The sequence below is a fragment of the Camelus ferus genome, chromosome 17 (assembly GCF_009834535.1).
Source record: "Camelus ferus isolate YT-003-E chromosome 17, BCGSAC_Cfer_1.0, whole genome shotgun sequence".
Taxonomy (NCBI): domain Eukaryota; kingdom Metazoa; phylum Chordata; class Mammalia; order Artiodactyla; family Camelidae; genus Camelus; species Camelus ferus.
Window position 1 is genome coordinate 19,311,856 of NC_045712.1, and position 23,697 is coordinate 19,335,552.

At 32.8% G+C, this 23,697-nt stretch overlaps 1 protein-coding gene across 33 annotated transcripts in view; it reads right to left on the bottom strand.

The window, feature by feature from the left end:
• The window catches only part of SLMAP (sarcolemma associated protein), a 122,217-nt gene that overhangs the window by 40,468 nt on the left and 58,052 nt on the right, over nucleotides 1-23,697 (bottom strand). For 6 of the 33 annotated variants that reach the window (XM_032458216.1, XM_014559380.2, XM_032458205.1 and 3 more), the window contains exons 3-13: nucleotides 18,737-18,809; nucleotides 14,720-14,756; nucleotides 13,024-13,086; nucleotides 9,713-9,808; nucleotides 9,378-9,449; nucleotides 7,902-8,042; nucleotides 6,702-6,839; nucleotides 5,466-5,634; nucleotides 5,326-5,376; nucleotides 4,787-4,837; nucleotides 305-367 (exon numbers count right to left, since the gene is read on the bottom strand). In XM_032458216.1, the coding sequence (XP_032314107.1) occupies nucleotides 305-367; nucleotides 4,787-4,837; nucleotides 5,326-5,376; nucleotides 5,466-5,634; nucleotides 6,702-6,839; nucleotides 7,902-8,042; nucleotides 9,378-9,449; nucleotides 9,713-9,808; nucleotides 13,024-13,086; nucleotides 14,720-14,756; nucleotides 18,737-18,809 (954 nt within the window). The remainder of the gene's footprint in view (nucleotides 1-304; nucleotides 368-4,786; nucleotides 4,838-5,325; nucleotides 5,377-5,465; nucleotides 5,635-6,701; nucleotides 6,840-7,901; nucleotides 8,043-9,377; nucleotides 9,450-9,712; nucleotides 9,809-13,023; nucleotides 13,087-14,719; nucleotides 14,757-18,736; nucleotides 18,810-23,697) is intronic. The other 27 variants (XM_014559393.2, XM_032458221.1, XM_006184826.3 and 24 more) reach the window with 7 other exon arrangements.

Consider the following 23,697-nt stretch of genomic DNA (forward strand, 5'->3'; position numbering starts at 1 on the left):
AAGAGAAGGTTTAGGTGCTTGACATTCTATTTTATTCCCTACTCAGTAATAATTTTTAATTAAAAAGCTTGAAACTTCTTTTCTGTAAGCTATATGAAATCCTCATCTCCATCTATGAAGATAATACAACAAATATTTTTCTCAAAAGAGAGAAACAGAAACTCTGAAAAGAATTACTACTGTCTGAAGATGGCCTTTGTGCATTTCTATGTAACAAACACATTGTGATCTTCATTTTTCTTCTCACTTTTCAATGTTACCCCTGACTTCATTAAAATCAATGTGAAAAATACTCTGTACTCACTCTGGCATTCTATGAATTGATGAATAAAAGTGCAGTCCCCGCCACTCTTTGAAAGCAAGTGCTCTAATAAAGAAAGAAACACCTTTAAGGATATAATTTTTGCTGTCTTTGAAAACCAACAGCAAAGGTAGGAAAACTGAAGTGTATTAACATGGGAAACTCTAAATAAGATTAATAAAAGTTTAATACATTTTACTACTAACAGCAGACATATTTTGGAGTTAAATAAAGTTAAATGACTGAAAATTGTAGTTATAGAACATTAATTTGTACCCTGAATGGTTAGTTTTTAAAGGTGCAGTTTCTATCCAAATAGCTCAAGAAAACCACAAAAATGTATTGCTTTAAAAAGCTTCTCCCACTTTTAAAATACATCTTTCTCCTTGAGAGCCTAACAAATACTTTTAAGTAATTTAAAACATTTTTATTTGTTCTTATTGAATTAATTTTCAAATGACTGTTCTCTGACAGTTCCTCTTCAAAGCTATTCATCTTAGTTAAGAGGCAAAAAGTAAATATTTTAAGAATAACAAAATAATGCCTTAAAATTTAAGAAACTGATACAGTATTTTAATTTTTACACTTTCGTTTCACAAATAGTCTATCTCCTTCAGTCACTTAATCTGTACTTCATATACTATCAAAACATTGTATTGCGTATCTCTGCCTAAATGATTAAAATCAATGCCCACATATTTTAAAGTAAGAGCTTGGTAAATGGTTTTTTTGCTCAGGTCAAACAGATTTTTCTTTTTTAATAAGTGAAGAGAATCAAACCTAACATAGTAGTTTAATAAAAGTTTCAGCCCTTTTCTTAAAATAATCTCTTCCTCTGAGTCAGGAACTAACTTCTGAATCTGGGTAATATCCTTCAATTATATATATGTTATCTTTCAAAACTACCAAGAAGACTTTGGAACTTAAAGTGTTAAAAATATATTCCAACATGATGACTATCTAGAAGGTGTACAAGCACAAAAACCTGTCAAAGAATATGAGTTAGTACCACTCTGACTGTAAAAGCCTCTTTCTTGCCGCCTCCACCTCAATCCGCCTCACCCCTCATCATCTCAGCTTTGCTTGAGAGGCAGGCATCTTCTACTCTGATGGCTTGTCAACCTCTCTTGACATCTTTACTGACAGCCTTCTTTTTTACCTTCATACTAAAGCCTCTTACACAATGTGCAGATATACTTCTATATATATATACATATACAGTTATATAACTGTATAGTTACATATAGTTACATTATATATAGATATAATATCTCTCCAAAAAGAAGAAAAAAGGCTAACTGCAATAGAAATTCAAAATTAAAAAAAAACCTAATAAATAGTATTTGCCAACTGAAGCCAAGAAATCCAAAACAGGAGCCCTCAGCTGAATAGTAATTACTAAAGTAAAAAGGTGGTTTCACATAAATCCTATCTAAGCTATAACAACAATATCAGAACTCAAACTATACAACATCACTGGTTAAATATGAAAACTCAGTAAAGCCAAATTTTAGCCTAACTAGAGGACTTTATGAATCATATATGAAACCAAATTTCAGGTTGGCATCACAGGCCTTCAGATGACATTTATAAATGAAGGACATTCCATTATCAGTCACCAGGACAAAAATCAAACCTTTTATCTATTCTGATTTTACCATCTGGACTCTACATTAAAATATCTACTATACTATTTTAGATAAGATGCAAGATTAATCTAAAAAGATTAAAATATATATATATATCTCCCACAAAGGTATCTCTTAAGACACACGAGACTAAAGTCTTTTAGGTAGAATATGTAAAGGATTTGGATCATGACACTTTTAATACTCCATTACTTGAATTCAAAGATGTCACTGAATCTAAACCAAAAATTAAGAATCAGATACTTAAGGGGGTAGGGGTACTGTGATACTAAAATAGGGTTATAGGAGTATAAAGAAAAAGACAGATACAGAAACATAATAGTCACGATACTTAAAATGTGTTTTATTTGTACATGAGTGGATTTTCATGTTTCTGCTGAGCCCTTAAGGTAGCTAGTTTGAAAAAAAAAAAGTAGCTAGTTTGAATTGAGATGTGTTGTCAGTATAAAATGAATATACAGTGATTTCAAAGACTTACTAAGGAAAAAAGAATGTGAAATATTTCATTTATAATATCTTAATACTGATTACATGTTGAAATAATATTTTGGATACAGTAGATTATAGTAAATACATAATTAAAATACATCACTAAAAATTTACCTATTTCTTTTTATATTTTTAATATGGCTACCAGAAATTTTTAAATTATATATGTGATTCTCATAATATTTCTATTAGATAGTACTTTCCTATACTCTCTAAGATATAGTCAAATTATGCTTATTAGATTAAAAAATTATAGTATAAAACTCTATTTACAGCTGCTATTTTAAATTTAAGTAATTTCAAAAATGGGGTTTACTGAAGAAATATAATACTTATTATTAACTAATTATTATTTATTACTTATTATTAACTTATTAATTAATAATCTTAACTTCTCTAGGTATTTTTAAAATATTCTCTTACGACTATTTTTGGTTCTCTCTTTACTATTTAAAGAGTAATTTTAGTTAAAGCCATATCTAATAGCACATTATGACTATAGACTTGGGTAATATTAGAATACCTGATAATCAGTTTGTTACTATATCATAAATGACCTAGAACAGACCACCAAAATCCACTCAGTAACTAATTCTGGTATATTAAGCTTTTGTGTATATCCAGATATTTACTACTCAGTTTCTTGAAAGATATCTTGAAAGATACAGTCACTTTCACACAACTCATTTTACCACTACTGGAAAAACAAATACCAGCAAGGGAAAAATAATTATAGGCAGGAGTACCTTAAAGTTTCCAAAATATCTTTTTCAGTTTTAAATCAAGGAATTGTCCACAATTATTCTCATCTAAATCAACTGGAATTGGCAAAAAGTTTTAAGCAGTAATTTGACAACTCTTGTTAGTATAAAGATGGTTCAGTGTATATGAAAGGATTCTCTTAACTGAAGGAATAGAATGTTCCCAACTTGAGTTAATACTAACATTATCTATCAATAAATACATGCTTAAGTCAAAAGGGTAATGGATTTGAATAGAAGTATACATGTCAGAAAGAGAAAAAAAAGGCAAAATAATAGCAGAAAATATAAATTCATTTATGGATGAGAAGCTTTTAGAAGGTAAGGATTAAATCATCTTACATATGTTTGCTAAATTTACTTAATAAAGAGAAATTAGTAATACCACTACAATGAATATAAACTACACCTTTAAAATTCTCAAAATGAAACTCAATCAAACTGAAATCTAGAATGTCAATGTATTTCACAAAACATATATAATATAGTCAAATAACAATGATTAATGAGACTTTTTTAAAATTTAAGAGTTTCAAGATTCATTATATATGTAATATTAGCTCTTGACTTTTGCAGTTCACAGATACAAGATTACCTGAGCCTATTCTGCCAGTTCTTGATTAAAAACAAATCAAACAAACAAAACCAAAACAAACCAAAGAAAAAAAAAAAAACCTCCTAACTTTATTAGAGTGTGGTTGCTGCCCAAGAACTATAAAGATATCCCCTGATACATGGAAAAAATATTTGCTAAGAAGTTCTGTGTATCAACCTTGAAATCTTCTGCTAACTTCTGTATAAAGACTGAGATAAGAGGCATACAGATTCATAAACACAGAAAACAGTTTTATTCCTTCTGTACTCTAAGCATCTAATGAAGGCTCTGGTACTTAACTGGTGCTCGATTAACGTTGGATGAATGAGGAAGGGAAGAAAGGTCTTTAAGACTTAAAGAATACAGAAGTCATTGAGTAAAAAGTACCCCATGCTGCAGTGGGAAAACCAAGAGTGGCTATACAGTTTTGGCAAGAGATAACCCAAGTTATCTAGAAAGAAGGGTCATGTACCAATAACAAGTAAAGAATTTTTCAGATATCAGAAATGAGTGACCTGTTTTCTCTGACTGATGGAACAGATGGATAAAGAAAGCAGTTTCTACATCATATTCAAGAGCTCAATGAGCTGTTAAGTAAACTCCTGGCCAGGGAGGGAGTAGGGCACAAACATTAAAAATAGGGGCCAATTATCCCCAGGAAACAGTGCTTGATGGAAGAAAATGGGAGTTTAGTCTCTGAAAATAAAGTGGGGAAAAAAGCTATACTACGTTATATAAGTCAGCAATAAAGTTGAACATTATCTTTTTTTATTATTTGAATAATTGAAATTTCCATATAATAAGGGATATCTAACCATAGGCCATGGCACTAGAATTACAAAATAAGGGGAAGTTTGATTTTTAAGACAGGATTTAATGGTCTATAAACAGCATGCTTTTCATACCAAACACTTTAAGCCCTGACCTCTCTATCCTGCTTAAATAGTAAAAGGATATCATGAAAGAAAAATACTTAAGTTTTTTACACTACCTTTTTCTGTGCTCCCATTTATTTTAGGTAAGAAGTCATCAACTTGTATCCCTAGGATTAAGACAGTGTATCATTTGCCTGATCAAAGAAAGTATTACTTTAAAACTGGTCTCAAATGTAACCATGGCATTTTGTATTCCTACTCACATTAAGAATGACAGAACACTTTAAATTTATTTATACGAAAAGGGTTCAACTTGCCATTTTCTATCAACTCAGAGAAAAAAGCTACAACTGCTTAGTAATCTTCCAATGAACCTCAGAAGAAAATGAATCTGCTGTTCATGTGTTTTTCTTATTTAAATATCTCCAAGCAAACCATCTCAGCTGCAGAAATTTCATTCATTTCAAAGACTAAACAATGGTGCCCACTGGTGGCAATCAAGCATATTTTTAAAGGAAATTTTCTGGAAGACTGTAGATATATTACACCTAATATGTAAAACATCCCTCTTAAAATAGCACCCAATGTGAGATAGTAAATATGAGAAGTTTAATGAGAAAATTCAGCTTTAAATAAGAAATTTGGTGACACCTACCTAAGCTGCTACATTCTTTAAGAGTTTTCTCTTGAAGATGTTCTAACCGTACTGTAAACAAAAGTCCAAGAAAAAGATATTTCACAGATAAAAAGAAAGAAAAAATCAAATCAGATAAATGTCTGATTTAGCTAACTTACCCTGTAAAGCTGTTAGCCTTTCATTGGTGAAGTCATTATCAGCTTGCAAAGCTTCTATTTTTGCCTGGAGCTCCTGTTCTTTTTCTTCCATTTCATCTATTTTATGTTGTAATTCTTTTTTCTCAGCTTGTCCCTTCTGTTGGATTTCCTCTTGTTTTCCCTCTGCTACCTATTAAGAAAGAAAAAGAAAATTCAGTAATTTAATAAAATCTGACCTTGTTTTAAGAGGTCTAAAGCAGGACGACTTTTATTCACATAGGCTTCTAAGGAGAGTAGTCAATAATATAGTACATATCTGTAAACGTCAAAATGATGTCAAAACTGATGTACACTGGGTCATTCCTCCATATCACGTAAAGAGAGAAAAACTCGCAGCAAGCAAGCAAGCAGACTCAATACGTTAAAGGGGTCAAAATGAAAAACATTTTCAAGGGGGAAATACAGTTTCCCTTGAAATTACTGTTGTTTTAATTAGTCTGTACACTCTAAAATGTAACTTACTCTGAAATTTTAAACAAGATTATTTTTAGCTAAAGAAATGATGATTTAGAAGCACTTTTTAAAACGACCTCCTTTTAACAAGCCCAATATTTAAAGCTATCATAGGTTATTATTATTATTATTATTTGTTAATCACTTAAAGGGGAGATATGCTCTGGTCTTTTCTAACAAATGTGTATCTTCTAGCCACTCAATCCGTTTGAATTATATAAAGATGGGTCTTCACAAACTCACTTAGAATTTGGCGTTACCTACGGTCTGGTCTCTCCTTATCCTAAATGTCCTATAGCTACAGGGAGCAGCAGCTGAAGCAGAGCCAATAGCATCCCTGGAGGCTACAAGGGGTCAAGCAGATCACTCTGAGGTTCCCTCTGGGCTTGTTCCAGCACTAACATAGCTGCACTTGCCTTTGGGACACACTACAGATAAGCAGATTCCAGGTTTTTAAAATGCTGAATATCTTGCTGGTTCTCATCTACTTTCTCCTATATATTTAAAAATGCCTATTGGGAAGTATTTATTTCCATCCAAAGAAAATAAGTCAGCTTTTACAGACTTTCAATTATCTGTGGTGATGGGGTTTGGGCAAAATGGCACCTAATTTTTACTATAAATAAACTATTACCAAAGTTTACATCAACAACTATTCAGCAAGCAATTCAACCTAAACTCTTAAACTATCCAGTGTGTTACAGATGATTAATTTACATACTTTCAGGTTAAGAAAATACATACCTTTAATTTATCGGATAAATCTTTAATCTCATTAACTGCTCCATTATATTTATTGGCTAATTCTCTTAATTCTTCCTGAGTCCGTTCATTCATTTCTTTCAGGTGGGTACATTCATCTTCAGTATTACTCAGACTTCGCTGTAATTTAAGTTTACAGGCAGTTGATTTAGAATAAATGTACATTCTAAATTCAATGCATAAAAAATATAACTCTATAGGCTGTTCTAAATCAACACCTGTCTTGGATTTTATATAAGGCTGAGTTAAATAACATAAAAATTTCAATTTACTGCAGCTACATTGCTAAAACAGAAAATACAAGGAATTAGGAAACAAAACAAAATAGGGCAGGGGGAGGAGAGGATGCTACTTTACACAATTACACTTTTAAAAGGCCACTGGTTATGAGTTCTAGCCTTGAAAATATTTTAAACCTATCAATTCTTAAAAGCAAGTTTAATAATATGCAATCAACTTAATAAAATTAGAAGACAATTAGTAATAATTTTCTTTCCTTGCATGTCATATTAATGACATGATAGTGAATGAGTCACTTTGGGATGGGGCTATTACAGAAACTATCCTTATACTAAAGTATGTTTATTACTTATTTCCCAATGGACATTTTAACTAACTCCAGTAAAAGATAACTTCTGTGGTAATTCTGCAGTGGTTCAAAGGAATAACTCATATTATCAATTAGGTTGTTTTAAAGCAATGAGAATCACATTTTGATTATTCTAAAGAGACCTAGAAAGGACCTTACAGATAATTTCCCTGTGAACCTCCAAAGAGGCACAGTTTTCCTTTCTGGAGGATGAATAAAGTAAGACTAGTGGTGTAGTTCTCTGCATTACACTGGTTATCCTCAACTGGAAGGAAAACAAAATTATGTGAAAGGAGATCAATTCTCTAGCACATATCATAGTCCATTGTGTGAAGGCTGAATCCTAACTTGAATGCAAACAGTGAAATTCCCTAGTTAGGTTTTTACTTCCTGAGTCACTGACTAGGGAACACCAGAACTCACAAGGTCATGCTGAGAACTCTGGACAATGAAAACAGCATACAGCTCCTTCCAACCAGATACACAGGAAAAATTTCCTACCTATATAAGAATACCCAAGTCTGAAATGTTACCAATTTTAAGTTAAAATTTTAAAATCACACTACTATTTAGTATTTGTTAAATTGAAATACCTCAACTTCTGAAAGTTTTCTAACCACTTCAATTTTCTCCTGAAGAACCCGCCTCAGGGACTCTTTGGCTGTCGTCTCATAGTTGTGTTTATCCTCCTGTAATGCTATGAGTTCCTTCCGTAAACTATCTTCTGTTTGATTCTGGGATTACAAGATATTTATAATTATAACCAAGTTGTTTTTTTTTTTTCAGTATTTACCATTTGAAAAAAAAACACACATTGCAATGCTCTTTAAGCTATTTATATTAAGGTACCTCCAGACACAAACTAATTGAAGCTGTATTTAAAAGTTGCATTAGTAAATAACATTTTCCCAAATACATTAATTCACACTTCCAATAGAAAAAAGAAGTCAAAGTAAATTGAGAATTTCCCTCAAATATACCAAAATGAATTAACCCCTCTACCTGTCATATTATCTGGAAGCCACAATATTTACATTTATGGGCAAAAATAATCTTTTGCCTCTAAAAAGGTCAAGCATTTTAAAACAATAATTAAACCAAAAGGAATAAGAATACCCTGGGGAAAAGGCTGATTTCAAGGTAGGAAATGCACAAGATGAGTCTGGAACATCTTGCCTGATATGACAGCAGAAAGCTACCAAAGTCTGCTAGAATTCTACCGAAAGGACTCAGGTGCCAAGGGAAGAAGTTCCCACGACCAAAGATAGGATAATTTGAGAATCATTAAGAAAAACCAAATGGAACAGGTTTAAACACATGAAGTATATTTAAATCTAAGCTGGAAAATACCTTATGGTCATTCTTTGGTGGATGAGATGGAACTAAATCATTATTTTGAAATCTAGTAAGTAAAGGGAGAAAATCACTTATCCTGCTTTCCTAAGAAAATGTACCTCAGGATCACAAAATGGTTTATGAGAGGGAAGTTTCTCTATATAGAGTTCAGCTAGTAAATAAAGGAAAGACAGAACTATATAGCATCACCACTTTTGCAGCCCTTAATAAAAAGATGGACCCAGAAAAAGATCATCAAAGGTTGCTAATATCTCAAAAAGAAAGACAACTAAACATGACGGTGCCTCCTGATGAAAGCATTCAATACTATATATGAAGTGTTGTTGACCGAAAAAAAGCTGAACCTAAGTCAGATCAAATCTCTAGAATTTGTGGTATGGGAGGGGGAGCTAGAAGAATGTTTAAATAAAAATCCATATTGAAAAAAAAAATCCATATTGAGGGAAATTACAGAGGACAAATGACCCATTTACTCCAACAAATATTAACTATGATGGAAAAAAGAAAGAGTGTTATATTATACATAGGTATTCACTATATAATCCTTCCTACTTACATGTGTATGTAGTTACATTACCCCGATCATAAAAGATTTAAAAGAATGGTGAAAATATAAAAATGTTTCTACATGTATTAAAATAACAGTCAAAGAAATGAAGCTACAATAAAAAAAACTATGCATTTTTCTTTATGTTCTTGAGATTAATACTTACTTTGGAGCATGCCTGTAGTTGATTTCCCATAACTTCTAACCGTGATAAGAGTCTATCTTCATCTATTAAAGCCTGTTGAAGAAAAAGTAAATATAAATAAAATCTCAGGGTAATTAAAAAAATAACATGTCAAAAAAGTTGCTACTGTCAAAAAAAGATATAAAATTGTAAAAATTGGTCAACATCTACTGTAAAATGCTAAATTTTCAATATTTGTTCATTAAGAAATAACTTTGCCTTTGCTTGTTACAAAATTGTAGTTTTGGTTTAATCAATATCTAAGGGATATTAAACTATGCTTAAATGCTTCTTGAATATAAAGACAACTGGAATACCTGCCAACTGGTATCTGAGGCCTCTTGGGTGATGGCTAGTAGCCGCTGAAGCGTGGCTAACTTCTGTTCCAACATCTGTTCCCGATGTAAGGCCTCCTAATATTATAAATCACAAAAGACATTCTAATAAACTCAATATGATTGCTTTGAAGAGTAATCAATTTTTAGCACATTCTGTAAATATTCTCATATTACATCACACTGCATATTTTTACTTTCAAATCTGATAAATCTACTTTGTAAAATATATATAGGCAACATCATTTTAGCCTCATTTGTTGAGCTGTAAGTACTCCTGTTAGGAGTGCTCTAGCTGCAACTTCCCCTATAACAGAAAACAAGTCACCTTTTTTTTTTTCACTCATAATTCATAAGTCAGTTAAAAAAAAAAAAACCTAGAGTAGAAGAATCCAACAAATGTTTTAACCATGCATTTTATGCATATACATTTATACATACACACACACACACACACACACACACACACACACACACACACACAGAGAGAGAAAGAGGGAAAGAAAGAGAGAGAGAGGGAGGGAGAGAGAGAGAGACAATGTACAAGCTCAGAACAAAATCATCCCAAACTAAACCTAAATAATCTGGTCAGCAGCAGACACTTTGTAATGGCTTAGCCACATGACTGCGACATCTGAAATAGAAATATCTTTTAATTTTTCTTTTTTAAAATGTTATATATAAATACAAATATATGTATATATTTTTTAAAAAGCTGCTTTCTTCTCACAGTGTATTGAATTTTCAGGTGTTCTGATTCTGTAACTGTATTAACACTTAGCTATAATCAAATATGCCAAAAATGAGTAAGAGCCCACAAAGTGCTGGTTCAACGTAATTAAGGGGTTGAGAAGTTATATAACCATTTGGCAGCTCCAAAGGAATATTTTTACAGCGAAAGACATTGTCAAGCAAAGCCTTATCTCTAGGTCACTTGTTAACATTTGATAGCTGTTTAAGAGGGTCTCCTTCACTGAAAGTCAAGGTGAAAACGCTCCACAGCTTTCAGCTGTGGTTTTGGCACATCTTTAAATTTCATCTTCTTCTATTCCTGTCATTATCTAAAGAAGAACATTTATTACCCTAATACTTCTGAGACACCTCAACTGAGAAGTGTATACTTCAAATACAATACTTGAGGCTTAAAGCATGCATTTATTGCTCTCCACATCCTTGATAAATAATGATTAGGGATAATTTGGTCTAATTAGAGTTAGAGGTACTGCTTTTTAATATAACTCTAAAAGTATAGATTAAGGAATCTAGTAAAAGTCATACCAACTCATAACCCACATTAAAACACAGCTCACACTAAGAAGGAACTAGGTGCCAAGTTTATTTTAAGCTTCTTAGACATTCCTAATATCCAGGAAATTACACTAACGCTGTAAAAAGTTTTACTTAAAAACAAAACCACCAAATAACCACTACTTCCACTAGATGGTGTAATTTCACCTTTTTTTACTCAATTCCATTTAGAGTTTCATAACTCCATGAATCACATCCTAACAGAAATCTAGTACTTCCAGGAATGGGCTTTTAGTTCTAAGGCATAAAATGTATCTATTTCAGTTTTTATTCAAAACATTTACAATTTACATTAGAACTTTAACAATTCAAGATGTATGCAGAAAAGACAGTGCAGTATAATTTTCTCTCAAAGAATTAGAAAAACACAGTGAAAGATTATGCTACTATGAATATTCAAAGGACTGACAGGAAAGTTGGAAAACGTACTGGAGTGAGTCAGGTCATTAGATTCACCATCCACAGTGACTAGTAACTATAGTCTATAGCCCTGGAAAATCATTTTACCTATATGGGCCCCATATTTCTCATATGAGAAATGAAAGCTAGACCACATTAATCTCAAAGTTGTCTTCTATCTCTAAAAATAAGAGAGATCTAGGTCAATTAATTTGACTTCTTACTGAATGATAAACAACTACTAACATTGATGGCATATATTCTATGTGCCAGACACTGTTCTAAGTCCTTTACATGTATTAATTCATTTATTCTTTACAATTCTGTGAGGCAAGTGCTTTATTATACACATATCATAGATGAGGAAAATGAGGCACAAAAGAGTTAAACAACCTTCCCAACATGTCAAAAGTTAAAGCCACAGATCAAATCCAGGGAATTCTGGCTAGACTCTATGCTTATAAATACTTACTAAACTGCAAGCACGTAAAACAGCTTTTGCCATCCACTATTACACTATGCCCAGTGACCTAATTAACACACGGATATTTTCACAGATGTGTACATTCTTAACTGAGGTAGGACTCTTCTCAGTGACTGATTTCTATAAAAGAATGTAGGGACCCAGGATCACTGATTTGGTCCTATCATTTTAAACATAAGGCAACTGAAAACCTGCATGTGTAAAATGACTCATCCAAGGCCACAGAACTCACTGAAGTTTTTATATGGGCTCTACTACTCAATCTCCAAACTCCTGATACAGAGTTTCCCTTAATCATGCTCCCTCACCAGAATAAGACCTATAATCCTGCCCAAATTTATCAAAATCAGAAAGGAAAAAAAAAGAAAAGAAAAAAAACCAAACCAACCACTTGTTTCCTTTTTAGAGATTTGTATGGTTCTTTAAATATGATATTAACTTCTTCAGGAGCCCATTGCAAGCATCTCCCCCATCACTAAGTTATTTTATAGATCCAGCAGCACAGACTAGTAAAGAGCAGGGGCTCTGAGGTCTGACTTGTCTGGGTTTAAATTCCAGCTCAACCACAGTACTAGGTGTGTGATATTGTGCAAATTATTTAACCTTCCTGTCCCTCAGTTACCCTATCTGTAAAAATAGGAATAAAAAATATACCTTGTAGGATTTTTGTGATTAAGTATATTAATATAGTTAAAGTGCTAGAGTGTGGCATATAGTAAGTGCTATATAATTATTTGCTATTAATAGTTAATATTTTAATAGTTCGTGTTATTTGCTATTATAGCTATTTATAGCAACCAAAATTTCTCCAGGATTAATTTTATTTAAAATCCACCTTTGGATAAAGAACAATTTTAGAACTTCCTCATATTTGTTAAAAAAAAACCTCTTGTATAGAACCTTACCTTCTCTAGACTTAACAATCCTGATTTTTTAAAATCCATTTTCATAAGACTTATTTTTAATTCTTTTTTTACTTTGAAAAGATATTTCTTTCAGTACTTGTATCCAGCCAACACTTTTTTAGCCCATATTTGTGAACTAACAAAATCACATCTAAGTTCTCCTTTTAAAGATTGAGAATTCTCAAGATTACTTTTACCTGAAGATACTGAGAAAGCTGGAATAGTTCCTGAGAGTACATACTTGGAGTGTTAGCAGCAACCTAGAAACAAAATGACAGAGCATCAACTAGTCACGCAAAATATTTACGGAAGACATTAAAGCTAAACCAAGTCCCTGAAATGCCTGTTTACTGAAATATGTAAGATAAAAATTATTCTTCAAATTAACCATTTCTTTTAGTTTTCCAAAATTTCTGCTTCATGCCTAGAATTTATAAATGGTATTGTATTATGCTGACCAGTTTGAGATTTACAAGCAGGGTGGTGGAACAAGTGCTACTCATGAAAACATTCCTTGATAAACCAAATCACCAACTTATAGCACAAAGACAATTCAGCCTTTTCTTTATCCAGAAATAATATCTCCTAAATCAAGAGAACTATATTTTTCCCCTTTAAAATTCATTGTTCAATAATTCTTCAAAATGTCAACAAGTCACAATTCATTTAGAAGTAGCTATCTTCAAAATAGTATTTGTATGTGGGGGTGTGGGAAGAAGCAGGACATGAAATACACTTTGTCCAATAGCTAGAGGCAATGAAAATAGGATTACTCCCAATCCCTTTAAACTATAGGCAGGTTTGAAGAAGAAAAAGATGTGAAATAATGATGTTTAAACATTTAAGTCACAGTCAAAATGCTTAGAACTCAAGAGTACGGAAGAAATACCTTCTATGAAGGGTTTCTACCAGGGTGTGGAAAAACTTTCTTTTTTTTTTTTAAAGGCAGTATCAGGTTGCTGTTAACATTCACCCACATTCTCAATACCACCCAAGTTACATGTTAACTTATTAAGGATGATAACAGCATCATTCCTTATTAAGCTCAGAAGGTCTGTTTTTTTTTTATTAATATGCTAACTAGAAGATAGAGAGGTGGCCTTATTTTTAAAAAGTAGTCCTAAATCACCAAGTCTATTATTTACTTCTGAAATGATTCTTGGTATTCCTGCAGATCACAATTAACCACTCTTGTTTCTTAAAAAGGAATCTAACAAAGATCTTCAGTTTCAAGCATGGTTTTCATTCTTTATTCAAAAGGAAGAAAAAATGTCTTTCCCAATAGTTTAGTTACTTTACTAAGAAAACTCAACATTCACTTTAATGTGAAAAGATACAAAATGATGTGGGGTTTTTTGCTATTTAGCAATGCTATCTATAGTTTGATACACCTTTATTTCTGAACAAAAGAAAAAAATATTTTCTAACAAGTAATTATGCAAAGTTTCTGTCCAGATTAGGTTAAAACTGATCTTCAAGGACAATAAAAGAAAAATTTCTGTAAGCCCATATTTCTGTGTTATTTCCATGTGAAGGTGTATGTTGAGTGAACTATCTGGGCACAAGGCTTTAATAAATATTTCTAGACAGAACTATATTCTAAAATAAAAGGTAGTAACTACCACTTCTTACCTAAGGCTAGGCACAAAACAAGTACTAAGGGTCAGTCATTTACTTGAGATAACAAAGGCTTTTTCCCAAGAAGCATCCATCCTAAATTCTCCAGTTATTGAAGATCAGAAGACTAGAATAACTATATAGCTATATGCATTCCTATATTTTGTTACAAAAAAGAAATAAGTTTCTAGGTAAAGCAAATAAAACAAACAGAAACATTTTCCAAAGCACTATAGCAGAGGGAATTGGGAAAAAATCATCATTAGTAAAACTTACTTTTTCAACAGGACTTGGTAATGGAGCATGGATGACACTGAAAAGTAAAATTTAGAATTTTTATCTAGTTTCCTGACAACAGAGGAAACAGTATGACAGTACCAGAATATCTTAAACCCCAAAGTTAATATACTTGCTTTCATATAATTAAAAGAAAGTATATTATTTTTCAATCCTTCATAAATGTATAGAATTGTTAGAAAACAAGGGAATAAATACACAAACCTACCTTTTGCACGTTAATATATTTCTAAACACAAATTCAAAATTCAAGACATATTAAATGCCTTTTCTGGATCCACTATTACTAAGGGCTATGGTGAATTTCTTGGTTATAAGAACTTCTAAACAGAAAAAAAGAACTCAAACTATCCATTTTGAATTTTGGTATGTATAAATTAAGTTCTTCTGAAAACTAAATATTCCTTTGTAGAAAGTCTTTAAAAAGCAAAGTTCTACTGTAAAGAAGGCTATAATTTGGAAACATGTTCTAGTAGAGTTCTAGCTAATCAAAACTGTAGTACTATTCTTCTCTACCCAGCCACCTCACACACTAACAACTGAAAGCTCAGGTGTAGGTATGAAACTGAACTCAGTATATCACTTTTTTTTAAAACATTTTTTATTGAGTTATAGTCATTTTACAATGTTGTGTCAAATTCCAGTGTAGAGCACAATTTTTCAGTTATACATGAACATACATATATTCATTGTCACATTTTTTTTGCTGTGAGCTACCACAAGATCTTGTATATATTTCCCTGTGCTATACAGTATAATCTTGTTCAGTATATCACTTTAAAACTAAACCACAAACGCAGTATTAGTTGGTACTAACTGCCTTTTTGGCCTTATAAAGTATGTAAGAGACAGTGCAGTGTAGCAATTAGGCATGCAGGCTCACAAGCTATACTGACTGGGTCCAAATTTTGGCTCTATGTACCAGCTGCATAATCTTGGGCAAGTTACCTAACCACTATAGGTCTCAACTTCCTCATCCATAAAGTGGGGATAAGCATAAAACTAACCACATAGGGTTACTGTGAGTATTAAATGTGTTAATATAAACAAAGAACTTAAAACAGTATCAAGGACACAGCAGCACTTGACCACTACTACCACTCCCATGAGAAGTGAGCAGTTAAGGAAGCCAGGGTCTCTGTTCTACAAAATGCCGTCGGAGATACTGTATGCTGGTTGGGGGTAAGCAGAGGGAACACAGAGCAAGGCTGCAACCCATGTTCCCTACCAGTTGATCATCAAGCCATATCCTAGAGGCTACTCTGGTGATGGTCAGCTTCATGTCTGATTGGGTAAAGTTCTAGATTCAATTGGTTAACCATGTGTAAGCTGCTGAGAAACTGATCTTGTAGAAGTTAAAAACAGGAATGACAATTCTGATCCCACTGTAGTAACTGCAAACACCCTCAAAATACTTCAATTCAATTAGTCACAAATACACTAAAATACTGACTAAAATAGAATATTAAGTACCAGGGGCACCTCCCTTCTGAGCACCCATGATATCCTGCACAGACTCCCACTGAGACCATACAACCCTCTGCTCTACTCCTTTGATTTCATGTCTGTTCTCAGACACTGTGAACAATTCATTTCTGCATCCACAGAATCTATCACAAGGCCCTAACAAAGCTGGATGCCTAATGAAGGTTTAAAAACTGACATACAAATTTAGTTTTTCTTCTTTACCCCATAAAAATGGAATAGACATTTGCCTTAAGTTTCTTTTTCTTGATTACACAAGTAATATATATTATGGAAAATGTGTGAAGTAAAGCATGAGGAAATAAATAAAAATTCCTCAATGTCAGCACCCAGAGATAATCATCTTGGGTATTTATCCTTTACTCTGTAGATATGCATATACAGGGAAATGAACTTAAGAGAGTCTAAATAGAAGCAAGTGGTATTAATGAAGTTTTTAAATCCAGTTTTCTTAGTGACCTAAGCACAAAATATTCCATGAAAATCTGGTCAATAAACAAAAGGCTAAAAATCCAGCAAAACATTCCATAAGTGATATACATTTATATTTTACAAAAACTATCTTGGGTATAGGTGTATTTTGTTTGAATTACAGAAATGGTTCATATGCAACAAGGAATTGCAGAAAAGGAAAACTTATTTAGTGTTAGGGTTATGGAATTATAGGCAATTTGTTTCTTATCATTTGAAAATTATTTGTGCAATATAATAAAATTCAAGGAAGAAAACAGAATTAGCTTTTTAGAGAATGGTATACCTACTGAAGATCTTAAAAATATTAAATGCTATGTATACAATGTACCTTAAACTCTAAACATTCTGGCATATTTAAAAGTATCTTGACTGCTAAAAAATATTAGATTACAGTAACAGAAACAACTAATATTCACTGTGTACTTATTATACGCCGGGTACTACACTAACCTCTTTTAAGTGTACAGTCTTGCTTAATCTTCCTCATAAAATTCTTGCTTAATAAGTAAAATTATTACCTTCATTTTTCAAATGAGAAAAGGGAGGCCTGATCCAGTCACAGAACAGGTGGAGTCAGGCTTTGAACCAGACTAGCAACCTCTAAAGGTCATTCTGATACTCTTCCAGCTCTAAAGAACTGTCTGTTCAAAATTCACCAACTCCAGAAAGTCAACCAGATTATGTACAATGAAACTGGCAACAAAATTTTAAATGATGCTAATATTTAACCACATAAAAAAAACAAAATGAGAAGAAACAGGGACAAAGATGAAAAGCATTGGGGAGACAAGAGGGATAGGAACACAATTTACTGACAGACTTTGAAAAAACTCACATGCCCTACTAGATAGAACCTGAGAACAGAGATGACCCTTTATGCAGATGCTCAAAGTTTCTGACTCCATGAAAGAAAAATCTCATTATCAAATACAAACATCAAAGTCTTTAAAAAGCCACTTGTCATTGGTTTATCAATAGTTACTCTTATTTTTGACTCTTAACTCTTGAGTAAGTCATACTAAAAGCTCTTGACTAAGTCACATTAAAAGCTAAGTCACACTAATGCTCCCAAAGTTAACTGTGTTTTTAATAATTAAACTATAATATGAATAGGAAACAGATCAACGTTTTAAATTTAGAATGTTTTAAAATATCTGCTTTCTTCAGATATCCTTAAAGCTGGGAAAAAAAAAACAACTGGCAGCCTCTAACTAAAGCATAATATATAATAATTCTAATGAAAGCACTAATTATCACAGTAATAGCAGGACTTCTCTCTGCTTGCTTTTTCCTACTCACTACTCTGCTGCACCTTCAACTTACCGCTGTTCTCAACCTCCCACTCTCAGATATCTGTCTGTTTTTATAGGACAGAAAATGTTATGTTGGGTACAGAAACAAGCTTCTAGCATATTCAAGGTTTTCACTCAAAATAAAAAATCCTGAAGTTTAAAGATTGTTTAGCTCCCCCAACACTTCATAATAATAATCTGTGAAAAGTACAAGAGCAAAATGTACTTATGTTTACATTTTAACATTAACATTGTATGAATAATTTTTCCCTCTCATTTGTCCTCCTCAAAGTGATCTTTCCATACTGCTTCATTAGAAAACAAAACAAAACTAAACTAAAGCACTGGAAAATCCCTCCAGAAACTCCCACCAAAATAGACTACTAACTGTATCAACACCCTCAAGGTCCTGTAAGGCAATCATAAAGTCTGATAGGAAATGCAGATCAAAATGAACAGTTATCACTCATCAGTAAGTTATATACTCCAACTATTTTGAAAAATTAATTATCCATCAAAATATAAGTTGTAAAGTTAATTCTGGAAACAAAATCACTGCGCCTCCTTACACATTATTATTTTCTAGAATTGTAACCCATGTGAAAAGCAATTAAACTGAAGTATATTATATTCCAAAAGTACTACATCAATTTTCTAACATTATTAGAATAATCCTGAAGTAAACTAGAATATTATTAACTAAGGCAATTAATACAAAAACTTCACAGCATTAAATTATACTCACTCTGAGCGGAGCCGGGCTTCCATACCATCTGGTAGAAAAAGTTTTATTGTGGAAACAATACACCCATGGGTAACTGGTTAAAACAAACAAATAAGATGGATAAAATAGTTATTTAAAAACATAAACCTGTGTACTTCTCATATAGAAACATCTATTTTATTCTTAAATGTAATAACTTCAGGGAAAGAAAATAATTTTTGTAGTTTAATGGCAATATTCATTTCCCCGGAGAAACTCATCTTCTTCCACAATGAATCACAAGTGCAAAGTAGAATTACAGATAAAATTATTTCACAAAGTGTCCTAACCTCCAATGCTACAGCAACAATCAATAAAAGGTCGGCTGAGTATATGGAAATACAAGGTTGGGGGGATGCACTTTCTTCCCACCTGCCAGAATCAAAACCTAAGTACAACTATTTCCCAGTTTAAAATTTAGCCCTTAGTTTTAATTTTCTTCTCCCCAATCTGTAACTCTTGTCCACACCTCATAAAACTCTAAAGTTCTGTGTAATATAGCTTGGAATATGCCATCCAATGGCCCACTTTATGAGAAAACCAAGACCTCAGACAAGTGAAAATGCTTCTGTACCTCTCTGCTATTAAATATCAGAGCTGTTTGCTAGAACTCAAGTCTAAAATTTCCAGTTCAGTATTTAAAATTTTTGGTTTTGTTTTCTTGGCAGTTGTTTCTTCCTCCACCTCCAAACATCTTTATAGAATATTATACCAGTCACTTTGCAGACAATTTCTTACCATTGCTTTTTATTTCCTCCTTTTTCTTTTAAAGATTTCAAGAGACAAAATCTTCCAAAAGCAGTACTTTTATAGAGCTTCTCTTTTTTCTTTTTAAGAAAAAAATTTTTTTCCCTAGTTTAAAGGTTCAATGGTTCTTTAGTTCTCTGTTCTTCAGATATTATGTCCTTCAGGGTTCAAAGAGTTAATCTATTTAGTTTACCAAACTGCAAATAAAAGCAAATGCAGGGTGATGAAAAAAATACTATATTATGATTAGAGGAGTGGTGGTTATGTAACTGTGTACATTTGTCAAATCTCAGTGAATTATACATGTAAAATTGGTGTTGTTAGTAAATTATATCTCAATAAAACTGATTTTAAAGAATAGAGCTAATGCCTTTATATGAGGGTAACTTAAGTGAGCAGGATCATAAGTCATCAAGATGGTATTATTAACATGAAGTAATATGACTACTCTGTCACCTGGAAATACACATTAAACTTAAGAAATTTAGCACAGTTTAGTCAATATTAATTTTCATTAATTTATTTATAAAAAATGCTAGTAAAGGTCAAGAATCACATATGGGGCAGTCTTCTAAACTCTCTGCCAAACATAGCACCTACAGCCAGGAACCACTGACCTTCCTTTCAGGCTTTATTCTCCCATCTTGTTACCATAGATACTCTAAACAAAACAAAGCTACCAGCACTTTCAAGTTTCTCACTTTTCACAACCCCATACACCTTTTACACAAATTGTCCTCTCTGTCAGTGATGTCATTTATCCCTTTACTTGCATAATCAGAAGCTACTTATCCTCCAGGGTCAGACTTTCCACGTCCTTCACCAATAAGTTAGGTGTCCCCAGAGCCTCCTACTGCACTGTAAATATTTATCACTTACACAACCATTGTCTCACCAATTAGAGTCAACTCTTTGAGGACAGTAAGGATTACTGCTTCTCACTTTTAAAACCTGGTACTTAGTATAGCTCTCTGGTACAAAGAAGGCATTTAATAAATGCTTACTGAATTATGCCAAAGAACATGTCTGGTTAATATTTTATTGTTTCCATTACTCAAGAGAGACAATGTAGCTTACTTTGATGGCAAGAACCACCTAACTGCCTCCTTTCCCTGGCAGAAGATACGGAAGGGATGGATTTATCCCAGCTCTATGGCTCTTCCAGAGATTTACCATAAACAGGCTACAATATATACAGGAGCACAATACAAGAAGATCCAGCAATACTTACTTTACTAATACATTTAAATTGAAAAAAAATTGTTTTTTTAAAAAGGGTGCAGTGAGTTACAGAATAAAACTGTAGTGCCAGAGCTGGCAACATGTGACACGTTACATAAGGATTTCTTTTGCTAAGAAATATCACCCTGAAGCCTAGCAACTGGGCCAATGTCTAAGTCTGTGAGAAGAAGCAAGGGCTAACACTAACCGGGCAGTATGGTTGCTGCACTATTGAAGGCAATTAAAGATTATGTCCGACTAAGCTGATGATACAGTCCAGCCAAGCCTGCCTTTGGAAAGGTTCTTATGACAACTAGATACACAGATGCCTAGAAATGTTAGTTATCTTTTTAATTTGCAATAGCCAAATATTTAAAGCAACCTGACAAAAATATTTTGTTCTATTATTTATATTAATGAACTCTACACAGCAGCATTTCCTAAAATGGAATGCTAGCAGGTGTTAACAAAAAAGGATTTGGGGGACAGAAGAGTTTGGATAACATTTAGTTAAAAGAGATTGAAAGAGTTTTTATTATTATTTTTTTAAACCACAGGATTTCTCAGAGCTTAATGGGCTTTTTGTCTATAGTGAGGCTCTAGTGGTAAGATGTATTTTCCAAATTCATTTAATCATTGAGCATCCCTGCCCCCCTTTTTAGGAACTCTGGAACTGGAACTATGGTATTACATATATGGTATATAGGGTATTATGAAGAAAATACTTTGGAAAATACTGGTCTAAAGTATTCTATGAAGTACTTTTAAAACAATTTTGCTCTCAAAATTCATCCAGAAACATTATCATATTGCCAAAATTCAAAGACAAAATTGATTGCAAAACACAATTTAAAAGTTTTTTGAGTGGGGTAAGGAGGCTGGCAGGAACACTGCTGCATTAAATGAACACATGCATTGTAAGCTAAATGCAAATTCCAGAAATGTTAAAACACAAAAAATAGGTATGTCGAGGGAACAAGGTATCTGCAGAGAAAAACCTGCAATTACCTGCTGTGCTGTAGTTATGATACTTTATTAAAAACTAGAATTAAGACTACAAAAGCTGACTGCCATTTGCATGGGGTTTTTCTCTATTATACAGATTTGTTATTTTGCTTTTGAGTTAATATATTTATTTATGATATGCAGTCAGCCTTTTCTATTGCCTCTTCACACAAACATCACTTGAAGAACCAATGTTCACTTTGATAAGTTTAAAAACTGTTTAAGACCCTGGACTAGGGGACTGAAACTACTGGGGTATGGTTCTCCTTTCCTGCATTGAGTAGGAAGGTCAATACTATACTTGAGTAGTTTGAAGGATTTCCTGAAATGATTGGCAATAATAGGAAGTAAAAGCTCAAGAAACATTAAAAAAAAAAAAAAAAAACCCAAGATCTAAATAAAGATGTTAACATTTCCAGGCTGGGAAATTATTCATTTATTTGTCTTTGGACTGCAAACAAAGATGAAAAAGTTACCAAACTTTCATTCTGGTATTTTTTGCTTCATAATGTTTCTAATTCAAAGACTTTCTTTTTCTTTTTTTTTTTTAAGGTTAGAAAAAAGGCAGCGAAAGTTAGCTGGATAGACAAGTACTCTTTAAATTCTAAAAAAAAAAATTTTTCTGAATACATACTCTATCATCCTGCCTTCATTTGTGAGCTGGAGTTCAGTGATTAAAAAACATTTTCTTCAACTATTGTCTATTTCACATATGATTTCTACAAGAAAGGTAGCATAAATGCTTTATTCTCTTTATCTTTTTTCAGAATGAGAAATGGGTTTCCTAAGTTCTTCCAAAGGTGACTAAACCTTTTCTTTTCTTTTTTAGTACCGTAAGTTTATAGATTTAAACATATTTGATATATTTCAATCCACTGCTGTTATTATTGTTTGATGCTCAAATTGTCTTATTGATCAGTCACAACTCCACATTAATTCCTGAGTCCTTCTAACAGAACTTCAGCAGTCTTAGCTTTACTGCTTTCTGGTACGACAAAATCTTACAAATTCAACTTGTACATTTCCTGCCTTGGACTCATAGTTAGCTATTTCTCCCAGAAATCCTGTTTCAACCTATTTATTTGATGAGAAGAATCTTTTCTCTAGGTATGTGGATTAATTTGCTACTTTAGTTCTCTAGCATACTTGGAGTGATATTGCTTGCTGGCTTTATTGTTTGACTAAGTTGTTCTCTGCCTTTACTGGTTGGCTCAGTATTCACTGAGAACCTGCTAGCTACAAAGCAGTATGCTGGGAGTGATGGGAAAACCAAGAGGACTATGACCAGGTCCTTGTCCTTGAGGAGATTTCAATTTAGTCTGCAGAGAGAACAAACTAGAAGTATCTAACATACAAACAAATGGGGAAAAAAAATTCACAAATGCTATAAAACACTATGGGAACTTGGAATGAACAAGGGCAGGGGAAGGATTTCTGAAGAGGGGGTAAAAAAAGGAATAGGATTTCAAAATCTGACATGGAAGGAAAGGCAGAGAAAATGGCATAAGCAAAGAAACAGAAAATGAGAAGGATGTGAGAGAGCTGTACATCTAAGGAGGACACTGCAGAAGACTGGAAGGAGGAGGTAAAGAATACACTTCAAGGCCCTTTAGGTGTCAGACCCCATGCCAAGCACACTATACATGTTAACTACTTATGACAAGCCATGTAAATAGTTATTTTTATGTCCTATTTTACAGATGTGGCAACTAAGGTCAAAGAAGCTAAAGTAACTGCCTTGAGATCACACCTTTGGCAAGTGGTAGCGCTAGGATTCAAAACAAATTTTTTCTCTATCTTACCTCTAAATAGTATTGTTTAACAGCTTAATATATATTGAGGGAAATAATGGGAAATAAAATCAAAAGGTTGAATGAATTGTGTCCACATTTTGAGGGCCTCAAATGTGCAATTAAGCATTTCAGACTTTATTCTGCAGTATGGCACAGCCACTTAAGCCTTCTAAAAGC